Below are 14,182 nucleotides of genomic sequence, written 5' to 3' on the forward strand. Positions count from 1 at the left end.
GAAATTGTACAGTGTGTCTAAAAAAAAAAGAAGCTGTGTCCTGGCAATGGCTGATAGTTGTTCCTTTTTTTTAAGCACAGTAGAATTCTGCAGAGAACTCTTTAAATATCAAAAGCAGGAAAAAAAGAAAGAAGACTTTTTTGTTTTCACATTTCAAAAAATATACATGTTTCTGAACGTATTAGAAACATGAAAATAACATTTACTGTTTGACAAGATATCCAATATTAATGTGAAATTTGGGGGAATATATCTATTAAAATAACATCTTATAACAAGTTATAGCTAAAGACACATCACTGTACCTCTTTAATGGTTCTCAAAATGTTTACATGATGATATAAAAAGTTGAAATATGAAAGTTTCAAAGTCGATTGGAGAGGAATCCATGTATTCTTTCCGAAATCCCCAGTTTACACCTGACTTTCATTATCCGCCCACACTCTGTTTTTTCCAGAAAATTCTTTACAGTCACATGCATCGTATGATCAATATTCTTTTTATCACCTGGTACTGTTACGACAAACCAATACTAAATGCATCATACAATCATGTCGAGTCTCTCATCCTCTCACTCGGACGGTTTGGAAGAGGAACTTACTGAGTGGGTATGAAATTGTAAACCCATAAAAACCAATGATCCTGACATATTGTCTCATCTGCAGCCTAAAAATATTTAAAAATGAGATCTTATAATTTGTTATTCCTGTGCCCTCTTCAAGCATACCGGGCAGAGTCTGTTTAGGAGAGTGTCTCAGAGAGTATTTGAAATAACAACCTCCACTATAGGCCTACAGTATATTCCTGGATATGATCCTCATTTCTTTCTCTTTTTTTTCCCCCCCTTTTTGCAAATCTCTTTGCCTCCACCATACAGGCGGCAGCGGGTGAGAAGAGAGAGCATCTTTATAAGGTGCTGGTCATAGGAGACTTGGGAGTCGGCAAAACCAGTGTCATCAAGAGATACGTCCATCAGTTCTTCTCACAACACTACAGAGCCACAGTAAGTTTGCCTTCTTATGGTTCCTTATTGCAAGTAAGGTATCATTTAAACTCATTGAGCACTAGGTTCCTCGGATAAGACCTTGTGCTTCCATGGTCCTCTGGTTGCTTGCTTACAAGCATTCATTTAGAATTCTTTCTACATGTTAGCAATCAGGTGAAACAAAATTACTGCCATTCACCCCCATTTAACAACTCAACCCTCTGGGCCCAAAGAGTGACGATGATCTAATCAACCACAACTACGAAAAGCCAGCAATGTCAAAATCTAAAATACATGTTTGTTCCAAATATTTTCTAGATGTGATGTATATTCATACATTCACTGTTTTCTTGACAATTCCTAATGCTCCTCTTTGTTTTCAAAGGACATTGTGCAAATTTCCTGGAGAAAAAATTATGACATTGATTGATTTCCATATATACAGGTGTACTTGAGGTTGATCGGATCAATTGTAACTCTTGGGGAAATGGGAATTGTCCCTGAAGAACTAATGAGAATTTGTGCATTTTACATGCAGCACCAACAATCATTGCCATGCAAGGTCCTGTGGGTCAAACAGCTTACTAATCCCAGTATTGACCCACCACACTTTTAATACTGTGAGTGAGAACATAAAAATGAAAGAAATAATCATATGACCGATGCATCCGAAGCACAAGGGAGAATGAGGATTAATCTGACAAGTAGACTCACAAGCTACATTGTAGATCACAGGGAGGCGGTGGTGTTTAAACTTTAAAATGAGGTTTTAACCTCTATGAAATATCAACACATTGATTGATGCATGGCGCTGGTCGACGAACATAATACAGGATTAACACGAAGGTGGGACATCACAATACGGGATATAATTTGCGCGCATGCATTACAAAACACAAATTCAGCAGTGAATGTGGTCAATGGGTAAGATGCTCAGCAGTAATCGTCAGCAAAAGAACTAAATGGAGTGTCTTTCAAGGATAAAGGAGGCCCATTCCCCATACTTGTAAATGGTCAGCCTAGTGCGATCATGTACCAGGCAAAAGATTTTTTTTTAAATCCCGGAATACTTTCTGAGCTCACCTACCAAAATTTGCTGCATACATTTACTTTTACAGTTTACAATGGACCCTTCATACATGTATACATGTATGGTAATTTCAGGGGATCTGTTTAGTTCATTTCAGGGTTCTTGGAAGCTTTTTTTTTGGGGGGGGGATTATTCCAGAGCACAGGTTTATTTATTTTTTGTTTTTTGTTTTGACATTCTGCCATGTCGCGTCTTTCTTTTCATTTTATGTTAGTAGCTCCATGATTGTACGATATTGATTACCGGTACTTATATTTCTCTTTCTCATTTCAATAGTACAGGAGTCTGTATAACTAACGCCCCAGAATATGAGCATGGCATAGATCTTCTTGGAATAAAATTTCTTACAGATTTCAAGTCATTCTCTTTTTATCAATTTGTCTCTGACTTTCGTTGAAAGTGTTCCTGTACCAACTAGTAAAAACAAAATGGTGCAGATTTCCGAAGGAATCGTAATATTCCCAGGGTTGTATGATAAAAAGTTTCCCCAAACCAAGAATAAGCTAGGGAAGTTTTTCTGTTAATAACCATTTGGAATGTAATGCTTACGTAATGCTGAAAGTGTAATTTTTTCTTCTTGGAACTGCCAATTAAATTGCAAACGGTTATATCACACATGCATAGCATACATGTACCTCTCAAGCAGTGACCATTCACTACTTTACTCATGCATAAATTTTCACAAATACTGCCTTTATACTGATGAATAGGATAATACTATAAAACAGATTGTCTTCTAATGCATGTTTGTGCACAAAGTCAATATATGTTAGTAATCTGTGATTTGATAATATGACAAAGATCAAGTGCTTAATTAGTAATGATTTCCTATCATACTTCAAGTACATCCACGCTGATTACATGCCTCGTTAGAAACCAACATCAATCTAGGTTCATTTACACCAAAGGAAAACAAAAAGTATTTTTTAATGCAAATTGAGTGAATATGTATGTATGTGCCTACAAATAGACTTGTACAGTGGGGAATGTATTACATTAAAAGTCTTTGTTAAGGAATGTACATGTAGTTAAATATGACTTTGGAAATAACTTGAGTATAAACCCCCCCCCCCCCCCCAAAAAAAAAAATATATATTCATGACATGAATGTACATGGAGATAAACTGGGACTTTATTTTAGCCATTTATTCTGAAAGGGATGGTCCAGGCTGAACGTATGTATAGCTTGATAAATAGAGTAGAATTCATTGAGCTAAATGCCGAAAATTTCATCAAAATCTGCTTACATTGACCACACCCTGAGGTGTTAAAATTACATGTCCTAGAGATTAAACATAACACCAAAGAGTGTAAATGTAACAACAAAAGGTGTTGTAATAACACCTATAGGTGTAAAACTAACACCACCAATTTAACACTGGTGTAAAATAACTGGTGTGGTCCTCTATGTATGTACACCGGTTAACACCACAGTTTTTGCTGTGTCCATGTCCTTTTCCGTTCTTTGGTATTGCCTGCCAGTTTACATAAGTTTCATCCAATGACAAAATGTTGAAAAATCCTTTATCTACATGTACCTGTCGATATTATGTTTACAGCTGTAATACATGTATACACATTCAGTTGTGTGAACGAACTGTATCACTTGATTTTAGTGACTGGGATCAATTTCTGATTTGGTTCCTGAACTAGAGCCAAAGTCCATTTAAACTGGAACTTGTGATGATAATGCTTAACCCCTGTACGTGTTGATTTGATTATAAATTTTCATTTTGACTGTTTCTGGGTATGTGACATCGGTAGTACAATAAAGATAGTACATGTAATTACAGTATAAATGACTGCATGAGTCATCCTTCTGTATAAACTCAAAACATTATTTTAAACCAGGATTTGCAAATTGTTTGAACTAATTATAAAATAATAAAACAGAGTTAAACAAATTTATGTGGTTCCAAAGAGATTTACATGTAATTGCTAAGTCACATATGTTGGCATGAACTTAGAGATTTCAAAGACAAAGGTTTGTTCTCAGTTTTGGATCAATTTTTTGCCTTTAAAATGATTAATATCTCATTCCAGGATCCAGATCAAAATGATCAGCTATTACCCTAGGGTTCCAAAGTGTGACTTCACAATTTTTTTTCATTTTTTGCATTTTGTCAGCATTTTTGGTATCATATTTTGGCATCTAAGCCCCAGTGTTGGCACTTCGTATTCAAAGATGTAACACATGATCATTCCCCAATAAAAGTACTCCCTTTTTTGCATGGTTTCAAGTACATGGTCTGCAATTTTGACCCCTTTTAAAGAAAAATTCCAGTAATTGCAGTTAACACTGATTTCATGAGAAAGTCTGTAAAACAAGGCTTAATTGTCAGTATATCATCAAGGATCTAGATCTGGTACAGTTACTGTTACATTAACTGAACTTTGTGAAATCTTGAAATCTACGCTGAAAAATGTTCACACCGAAGACCCCCAACACAGATAAGCGCACGTGGGACAATGTACAATTACTGCTTAGAATGTCGGGCCCGACGCTCTACCCGAATCCTGTGCTTATTTGCTGATTTCTCAGCAAATACACAATTTCTTCCAGAATCCTTTGGCACATGCGTTTTATTTATACAAACAGACACTTTGGTGGTCATTTCATTGGATTATGTACGAACTTATTTTGATATCGTTACCAAAACTAGCATTTACCTTTAACTTAAAAAGACAAACACATTATGGAAATTGATTATGAATTCATAATTAGTCCCATCAAATTCAATGTTTTATTGGCCTGGTGCTAAATGCTATGAGCCAGGCAAATTACACATTGACTTCAGTGGCGTTAATTGTAATTGTGTATTCATTGGGTCATATCTTGGTCCCCCATGAACTGGTTATCACCAAATTTGCCCTCTCTTTCCTTTGCCTCCTTCTCATCTACATGTACATGTATCTCTTTCTCTTCAATTGTTTTTTACTCATCGTTCTCTCTATCATTGCAGATTGTTTTTTTTTCACTCTTTGTAATGATTTATATTTCTTCTTTTCATCATTGCAGATTTGTTTTTCACTCTTCCTAATGATTTATTTTTCTTCTGTTCACCATTGTAGATTGGTGTCGACTTTGCCTTAAAAGTGATTAACTGGGATGCAGATACACTAATCAGATTACAACTATGGGATATAGCAGGTAAGAGAACACCTCAAGAATGCTCAAATGAAATGAATGAAGGTGGTGTAACATTCTTAAGTCTGGTTTGAAAAAGTATGATCCGAATACGATCATTTAGTGATAGGAAGCCAAGCATGACACCATTATTTATTGAGTCTGTAGACGTTTGATATTCTGCATATTTGGCACGACATACTGTCATGTACGCCCGGGGGGGGCCACTTCCATTCACGAGTGGATACCGTGCGCGACCATGGGGTCTCGAAAAACACCCTAAACACGTAATTTTCATATTCTGAAAATGCACCCCTTAACAAGTATTGGCGTGTGAAACCCTACCCTTAACAAGTATTGGAAACAAAACGATACTCTTGTCAAATATCCCCTGAAATGAACCCCTAAACAAGTACAGGAATGTTTTATTGTTACGGGTCCTTCGGTCGTCGGCTTTACCTTATTTGGTTTAGTACGACCCACCTTCTCCATGCACCCCGCGCAAATCAGACACTAAACACGAAATGTTGGGGCAAAAAGGACATCCTTTATAAAACATTTTAATTTTGTTTTATCATCCCCGCAAATTCGACCCTAAACACATATTTTTCCGAGCGAAATAGATACCCTTTTTTCATTACTTATGTGTTTTTGATACCCTTATCACGTTACGTACGTAACGTGCCCTATCGTGAAAAAGACATCCTTTTTACGTGTTTTCTTGGTCGCGCATGGTATCCACTTGTCAATGTAAGTGGCCCCCCCGGCATGTACGTGCGTCCTGTGCCTTTAATATGATGATGGATTTATGGTACATGTACATGTAGCCGAATTCCAGGACAGGGGGAGGGGTTCAAATTAGTTGTCCAAATTCCCCCCCCCCCCATTATTCTGTCAGTTCAGAAATTGGAGGGTTGTCGGTACTTGCATATCCATGCTTATTACGTAAAGGTATTTTCTAGTATATTTACAAGTACGCAACTTTATCTGGTATATTTCTTTTTCCTGAAGACGCAATTTAAAAAAACAGTAGATGTCTCTTAAAATGACCCTACAAAAAGTTGATTTGAATAAAAAGAGAACAATTTCAAAAATCCAAATAGCATAACACTGAAAATTCCATCAAAATCGTATGTAAAATAAGAAAGTTATGAGATTTTAAAGTTTCGCTTAATTTCACGTAACAGTTATATGCACATCCTGATCGGAAAACAAATGAGGAGACTGATGACGTCATCCACTCACAATTTTTTTTGTGTGTGTTTTAAACCCAAGCCTTCATCTTTATTATTCAGTAGGAAATTTCTTCAAGACAATGTTTCATTCTTTACATGTATATACCGGTATGTTGATTAAATGATGTTGTTTTGCTTAGAACTCCATTTGGTTTTGGCTTTGGAAATAGAAAGTAGAAAGTTTTGAAAGTGTACATCACATGATTAAGATCACTGCTTGCCAAGGAAGGTTCACATATTGTATTTGTATTATGATGCTTAAAATTGTTATTGGAAATCATATACTCTGTACTGGTATGCACAACTTAGGGCCTACTACATGTACATGTACAGTGCACATGTATGAGCAGGTTTGTTTACATATCATAGGCCATAGGGGAAGTGGTTTAAAGTACTTTGAGCACATAATAATCAAGTATGGCTTAATGGCTTCAACCATCAAATGTATCAGTTTGAGTTGATAGATTAAGATATGATCCACTTTATCATTGTCTATCAACTATCAAGCTGAACTTCTGAATCATGCATATTATGTGGTACATGAATATAACATGTAAGTTTAGTTGGAATCAAAAGTTTGACTACCCCTATCTACATGTACATGTACACTGTGTATGCCATTCCAAGGAAATGTTTCGCATTTGTGAAAGTCGTAAAATCTGCACATACCATAACATCATTTATATTTGTTCTTTCATAAACAAACTAGCTGATCATGTGATTGCTTGAACCTGATCTTCAGATGTACGGTATATTTAGTGTGCCTATCCATTGAACAAAAGGGTTTGCTTAATAATGTCTTTTCATATACTGGTACATTTATTTACATACATGTATACATGTTTGTTCCACAAATCTTTAGAGTGCATTTCATAATCATTTCAATTGAAAAAATAAAAAAAACTGCATAAAAGTTAGCAGATTTTGATATGTACCAATAAAATGAATAAAGTGAAGGTGCTTACTGAAAAAGCAATGCTTGTACATGTAAGATGGCCCCCTGTCAACATTTTAATACAAGGGTAAATATGATTAAAACATGTTTCTCTGAAAATCAACTTTCAAGGTATGAAATATATTGAATTTCTATGTTTACCCATTCTTGATATGTCAACATGCACTATAACCTTTTCTGACTTAGTACATGGTGAGAACATGCCTTTTATTTGCCCATGTTCAAGTCACGGCTCATTGTAGAATGAGTCACATTAAACACAACTAAAGAATATCAAGTGCAAGTCCCTAATATATATACACATTTCTTTGTTTGAAAATTAACTTTGCTTTTTATTTTTTGAGTTGACAACAACTTTTTCTGCAGAGCTCCTGTGATAGGAAATGAAATCCAAATTTAATTATATGAAATAAATTCTTAAAATAGAAATACTCTAAAATTCAATTTTGGGCCAGGCAGCCACTGTGCCGCATCAAATCGACTTAGCTGCATCCCTTGAATTGTTGAACGCTATTAACAGGGTAGCAGCAACTCCCAACTTTTGGTCTGACTTGGCTGGTGCTCACACTCCCAACCTCCGGGTTGTGAGACGGATGCTCTACCAACGGAGCCAACAAACCGGTATGATGTATTATTCATTCTTATAGCTTTTTTTTAATGAATCGTGTACAAAATCTTACAATCAATTTTAAATATTAATTCTATGTCTTTGTATAACTTCCCCCGTTACAGGTCAAGAAAGGTTCGGCAACATGACCAGAGTATACTACAAAGAAGCTGTAGGGGCTTTCATCGTCTTTGACGTGACCAGGGTGTCAACGTTTGAAGCCGTAGCCAAGTGGAAGCATGATTTAGACTCAAAAGTGCAACTCCCCAACGGTAGTACCATTCCAGCTGTTCTATTAGCTAATAAGGTGAGGAGAGCCTCATGGCTGTTGGTGAGGGAGGCGTAATGGTTTGGCTGTTTTGACTCTGAACTTGTAAAATAATAATAATAATGTTCTGCATTTATATAGTGCTTAATACATCGTAACAACGTCTCTAAGCGCTTTACAGACATATAATTACCCCGGTCATCGGATCCTTGCATTCCCGCATATAATGTATGCACCTCCACTCCCTGGGGAGCATTCCAACAAGAGTTCCAAGACTCCATTGCGAGGCATCTACATAATAGGCTTTCACATCCTACCGGCTACCCATTTAACACCTGGGTGGAGACTGGCAAAGTGTGGATTAACGCCTTGCCAAAGGACGCTAGGCCATGGTGGGATTCGAACACACGACCCTCTGATTACAAGGCGAGAGTCAGAACCGCTACACCACGACGCTTCCACGACACTTCCACGACACTTGTAACCAGGAGATTGTGTGTCCTTTGGTAAGGTGTTAATCCACTCTTTGTACTGCCACTCTCCACCCAGGTATTGAATGCGTACCTGGTAGGATGTGAAAGCCTCTGGAATATGCCTACCAATGTAGTTTTTAAATTCTTAGGGAAATTCTCCCTGGAGAGTGGGGAAAGTGCATACATAGTGTCCAAGCATGTCAGGATCCGATGACTAGGTTGATAATGTATCTGTATCAAGAACAAAATAAAAGTAGAAATAATAGTATTATTTTGGGGGTGGGGTCATTTCATGAAGTTGTTAATAAATTCAGCATGACTTAACACATGAATGGTAATTCTTTCTTGTGTATATCCATATGACATGGAGCTGACTTAGCACACACCAATGTATTCCAGTTATGTGTGCCATTGTGTGTTACCTACTAACAGCTTTATGAAACACCATGGTTAGTAAACTTTACACATTGAACATAGTTAATGTTAATTATAATTTGGATAGTCCAAAGACCCAGGCCTGATGAGGGCTGAATGGGTTAAGTATTCCTTTTCATTTAATGTGCAATGCTAAATATATTTCCTAACGATCCATAATGAACCTCACCTGCAATGACATTATCTATTGATTATGTTTTTCACTTGCTTTTGAATCTATTTACAGTGTATTTGCTCAACCTGCTTAACTCCATACTAATTCACAAGGAGGCTTTTCTATAGAACTGTTCCTTTTTATACAAATTTTGTGAATAGCACATTCTGCATTTTCTGGTCGAAAATGCTCAACTTCTGAGATTATTCCAGTTGATGTGCAAGGCTTAATATATGATACCTAATGATCCATAATAAACCACACCTATAATGAAATATTTTATTTGGAAGATTGACTTATAGACTATACTGCACTTCCTTGTAAAAGGCTGGTGACTTAGTGATTATTTTACAAAGGCTTGTATGCTAAAAGAAGTTTCAATTGTACCATGGATCAAAACCATGGACTATAAAATTTGAAGTACATAATTTCATTGTGTACATGTACACTAAAGAAAAATCCGACAATAAATGTGAGCTTTTGGCTAGGGGCACTAAAGTTACTCTTGAATGAAGTGTGATTATACAAGAAATCTGCATAATCCATGGTTTTGTACCATGGTACAATTGAAACCTCTTTCAAGAATATGGGATGTAGAGTATGTGCATCAATTAATCCTAATTTTGCTTGACCTTTTGTGCTTAATTTCAGTGTGATCAAACCAAAGAAGGCCTTGTGAATAATAGCAGTCAGATGGACGAGTACTGCAAGGATAAAGGATTTATCAACTGGTTTGAGACATCGGCCAAAGACAACATCAACATTGATGAAGCTGCAAGGTTTCTAGTCACCAGTGTAAGTGCAATTCTGAGGCAACTTGTTAAAAAGTCTTTGTCCTCCCTTAAATCGGAATCCCCTTATAAAGGTGCTACATGTTTTTCTGTATTCCATTACTTTGTCAGGATTCCTATATGAAAGGTGAGGTTCTGACTTTTTCAAGGTGCTTATTGCAGCATTTAAAAGTCTTACCTCTTAATCAAATTGCTGCACTATGCTAAGTATTTTCAGTAGGTCACCTTTCCGTGCTAAGTCCCAACTCCTTAAGACCGTTAATCAAGTAAGTTCAGGCTGATTCAGCGCTGCTCTGAGAAGCACAATATTTTGGTCAGGTCCAGACCAAGTGCGGATCAGGGCCACATCTTACAAAGAGTTGCATGTGATCCAATCAATCGCAACTATGGAAAGCCAGCAACGTCAACATAGAAAAATGCATGTATGTCAAAGAACTCTTAGATATAAATGTATATCCATAAATTCATTGATTTCTTGAAATAGGTTGTTCTCCTTTGTTTACAAAGGACATTTTGCAATTTCCTGTATAAAAAATTATGATACTGATGGATTTCCATAAAGTTACGATTGATTGGATCAGTCATAACTCTGTAAGATGGGTGGGTGTTTCATAAAGCCGTTCGTAAAGTTAAAACGACTTTACGCACGACTGGAACATGTTTTTAGGTCATAAATCAATTACACAGGAATATCACATAGCACAAGAAGGATCACCAGTCGTGTGTAAAGTCATTCGTATCTTACAAACAGCTTTATGAAACATCCACTGGGTAACTACTGAAAGGTATCTATTCGGCCCCATTGCATTATAATGGTATTAATAATGATATAGATATATTTTCCCAAGGAAGCCATTCACAGGAACCCTTGAAATTCATCTATTAATGTCACATTTTCTGTTTTTCTTGGTGATGGACTGGATTTTATACACAGGAAGAGTTGAAAAGAAATTCATGAAGATATACACCCTACTCATGAATAAATCCAGACTGTCACCAAATAAAAAGACATGAAGTTGTGAAATGACTTTTGATAGTTTTGGGCAAATGGAATGGAACCAGGGGAATTTGATCCTGTCATTAACTTCTTCAATGCACAAGGATCTTCACCTCTAACTTCCCCAGAAACGACCATTATTAAATTTCTGAGAAAATTGCATTTCATGGAATGTATATGAAGTCACACACATCTTTCGTAAGCTGCTTGCATGTGCCTGAATGAAATTGAAGCTTAGATTTATTATTCATTTGTTATTCTCTGACTAAATTGATTTTTTTTCTGATTTTAATCTTAATTTTTAAAAGCAAACCTAAAATTTTTGTTAACAATTGTTACTGAGGAAGGTACATGTAATCAATGAGAAGACATTTTGTGCTTATTGTGCGGTACAGTATACAATGGTGAAAAGATCTTCTTGGATGGATACTTCATTGTCAGAAACAATAGAAGCACAACTTTGATGGTGTCATTAATGACTTACTCTTTTAAATTACTCTCCAACTGTTAGCGATGTATGATAATTCAGTGCTTTAGGAGAACAAATTAAGAGCCGAACAAAAATGTCTAAAAGAGGGAATGACCACATGACCAGTGTTATGATGTTATTTATGTAGAGACCCTGGAAAGAAATGCCATTTTTCCCTGTCACAATCTGATGCTAGGCTTTCAATTTTGTATTTTCTACCCCCCCCCCTTCTCTGTCACTCTCCCTCTATTTCTCTCTCATGCTCACTCTGACTTTTTATAGATCTCTACATCTGTGTCCAATAACACAAAGGGTTGCGATTAATTGTACGCTTGTTTTTTGCAATTGATTGGTACGCCGTAGTCATTGCAATCAATTGTAAAAAAAAATGTTCTACGATGATTACTAAGCTTTGTGTTAAAGGGCCACTATTTTTGTTCAAATTTTGAAAAGGATGCGACCCATTGCCTTCTAGAACTAGACGGCTCCTGTGCGAATCTTTTGGGAATTGCAGTACAGTAGTCATTATTTTAGATGTTCAGATTGATTTTCTATTGTGATGATAGAAATCTCTTTTAATTTTGTTCTTCTCTTCCCTTTTGATCTCTCTCATTTTTTCCCTCTAACCCTGCAGATCCTAGCAAACGACAAAGCAATAAACCACGAGGAGACGGAACCGGATGGGGACCCTTTCAAGTTAGATGGTGAAAAACCACCGGTAGAAGAGAAGGGGGCATGTTGCTGACCCCTCAGCTATTACCCTTCCTCCCCCCCCCCTCTTCTCTCCCTTTTCTACCATTCAGTGGCATATATGTATTTACATGTGCAGTACACCTATTATTCCACAGCTATTAAAATGAATTTATACCTGAGCTGTATGGTGTCTGTAACTCACTAATCAGTCACTGTTGGATTGGAATGTAATGTACGTAAATCTATTTAAGGCATATGTTCACCCAATCTCAATTATTTGTATATGTGAGATCCATGCTGGCTCGCAAGCAGATCTAGGGCAATTAGAGGCAAGATTATTATGTTTGACCCATACATTGAGACTCTTGACAAACGGGTTCTAATTTAAAGCTATCAAATCAACTTGTATATTTTTAAACAAAAGTTTACTAATATATTCATTTCACATTGGTCATTTTCTTTTGATATCTTTTTATCATTTTTATTCGAGAAATCTTTGTTCAAGGTTACGCTTCTACTGAATAGTAAGTTGACTGAAAACGGTAACACGCTTACACAGAGCTACCATGTCTCACGCATTATGCGTGAGACTCAAGCATTTTGGACTCTTGTTCATCCCCTAAAGTCTCTGTCTCATGCAACTATAACAGCCTATCCCCATATACATTGTACACAATGTCTGTGATCTCACTCAGATTCACAGAAAATCTCACGCATAGCTGGTCTTTGAACTTGGCATTTCTGCTTACAACGACAACAAAAAAATCAAGACAATAATGCTTTCAAGATCATGCAGCTGCACTTTTGTACATCTTTTGGTAATCACTTTTTACCATGCAATCATTACCAGTGAATCTTGATGGTTGTTTGATGAACTAGGTTGCTTTCAGGTTACGATCACAATGTGCCAGTTGTCCATGAATATTCAGACAAGAGTGGTCAAGAATTCTCCTAGGTGTGTGTTGTTCCCCTCCCTCAGATAATTGATTGAATCTCGGTATGATGATAAGTTTGCATTTTACTTAGAACTTAAAGTTCTCTTGCTGTTATATGATCAGAGTTTCATTCAAGTGATGTAGCTGAAAGTGATTTGGCTGTTAGATGGTCAAGGTTGCATTCGTGTGAGAACTCAAAGAGATATAGCTGTTTGATTGTCAAAGTTGCGCTCAAATAAGAACTCAAAGTGATATCGCTGTTTGATTGTCAAAGTTTCATTCAAGTGAGAACTCAAAGTGATAGGGCAGTTTGATGTTCAATGTTGCATTCAAGTGAGAACTCAAAGTGATATAGCTGTTTGATTGTCAAAGTTGCATTCAAGGGAGAACATACAGTGTGATGGCTGTTTGGCATTGAAAATTTGCATTAAGTGAGAACTCAAAGTGATACTGCTGTAGATGGTCAAAATTGCATTTAAGTGAGAACTTATAGATGATGTGGCTGTCAGATTGTTAAAGTTGCATTCAAGGAAGAAAATAAAGTGCTAAATCTGTTTGATTGTCAAAGTTGCATTCAAGTGATATGGCTTTTCAATGGTCAAGGTTGCATTTGAGTGAGAAGTGCTATGGTTGTAAGATGGCCATGGTTACATCCAATGGAGAACCTAAAGTACTCTTGTTCTTATTACATGGCCAAGATTTGCAACATGCATCAATGTGACACATAATAAGGTTCAAGGTTGCATTCAAGTGACTGTTTCACAGCCCATAATTGTACTTTTCTTTTTAGATTAAAAAACATTGTGGTGCTTATGTTATTCAACACTGAACCATTAGTGGGAATACTAGTCCTGTAGATGGAAAAAAAATATGTAGGCCTATTCATCAAAATGTATATGTACATGGTTTTGATGCAATAGAAAATTTCTTGTGACCTCAATTAGCTGTAATTGCAGTTGCACCAAGGC

General features: G+C 36.5%; 1 protein-coding gene across 1 annotated transcript; it reads left to right on the forward strand.

Annotated features, from left to right (window-relative positions):
- The first annotated feature begins 551 nt into the window (after window positions 1-551).
- LOC121431350 (ras-related protein Rab-32-like) lies at window positions 552-12,914 on the forward strand. Its single transcript, XM_041628892.1, has 6 exons — window positions 552-608; window positions 860-1,003; window positions 5,148-5,226; window positions 8,125-8,306; window positions 9,981-10,124; window positions 12,221-12,914. The coding sequence occupies exons 1-6, from the start codon at window positions 552-554 to the stop codon at window positions 12,329-12,331; spliced, it is 717 nt and encodes a 238-aa protein (XP_041484826.1). The 3' UTR covers window positions 12,332-12,914.
- The last annotated feature ends 1,268 nt before the right edge of the window (window positions 12,915-14,182 follow it).

The sequence above is a fragment of the Lytechinus variegatus genome, chromosome 1, assembly GCF_018143015.1.
Source record: "Lytechinus variegatus isolate NC3 chromosome 1, Lvar_3.0, whole genome shotgun sequence".
In the NCBI taxonomy this organism is placed as follows: Eukaryota; Metazoa; Echinodermata; class Echinoidea; order Temnopleuroida; family Toxopneustidae; genus Lytechinus; species Lytechinus variegatus.

What these genes read in the sequence shown, in the direction of transcription:
- LOC121431350 (XM_041628892.1), top strand. Translation starts at nt 552, where the DNA reads ATGTCGAGTCTCTCATCCTCTCACTCGGACGGTTTGGAAGAGGAACTT. An exon ending in ACAACTATGGGATATAGCAG is followed by an intron (nt 5,227 to 8,124) that starts GTAAGAGAACAC and finishes CCCCCGTTACAG; the next exon opens with GTCAAGAAAGGTTCGGCAAC. An exon ending in CTGTTCTATTAGCTAATAAG is followed by an intron (nt 8,307 to 9,980) that starts GTGAGGAGAGCC and finishes GCTTAATTTCAG; the next exon opens with TGTGATCAAACCAAAGAAGG.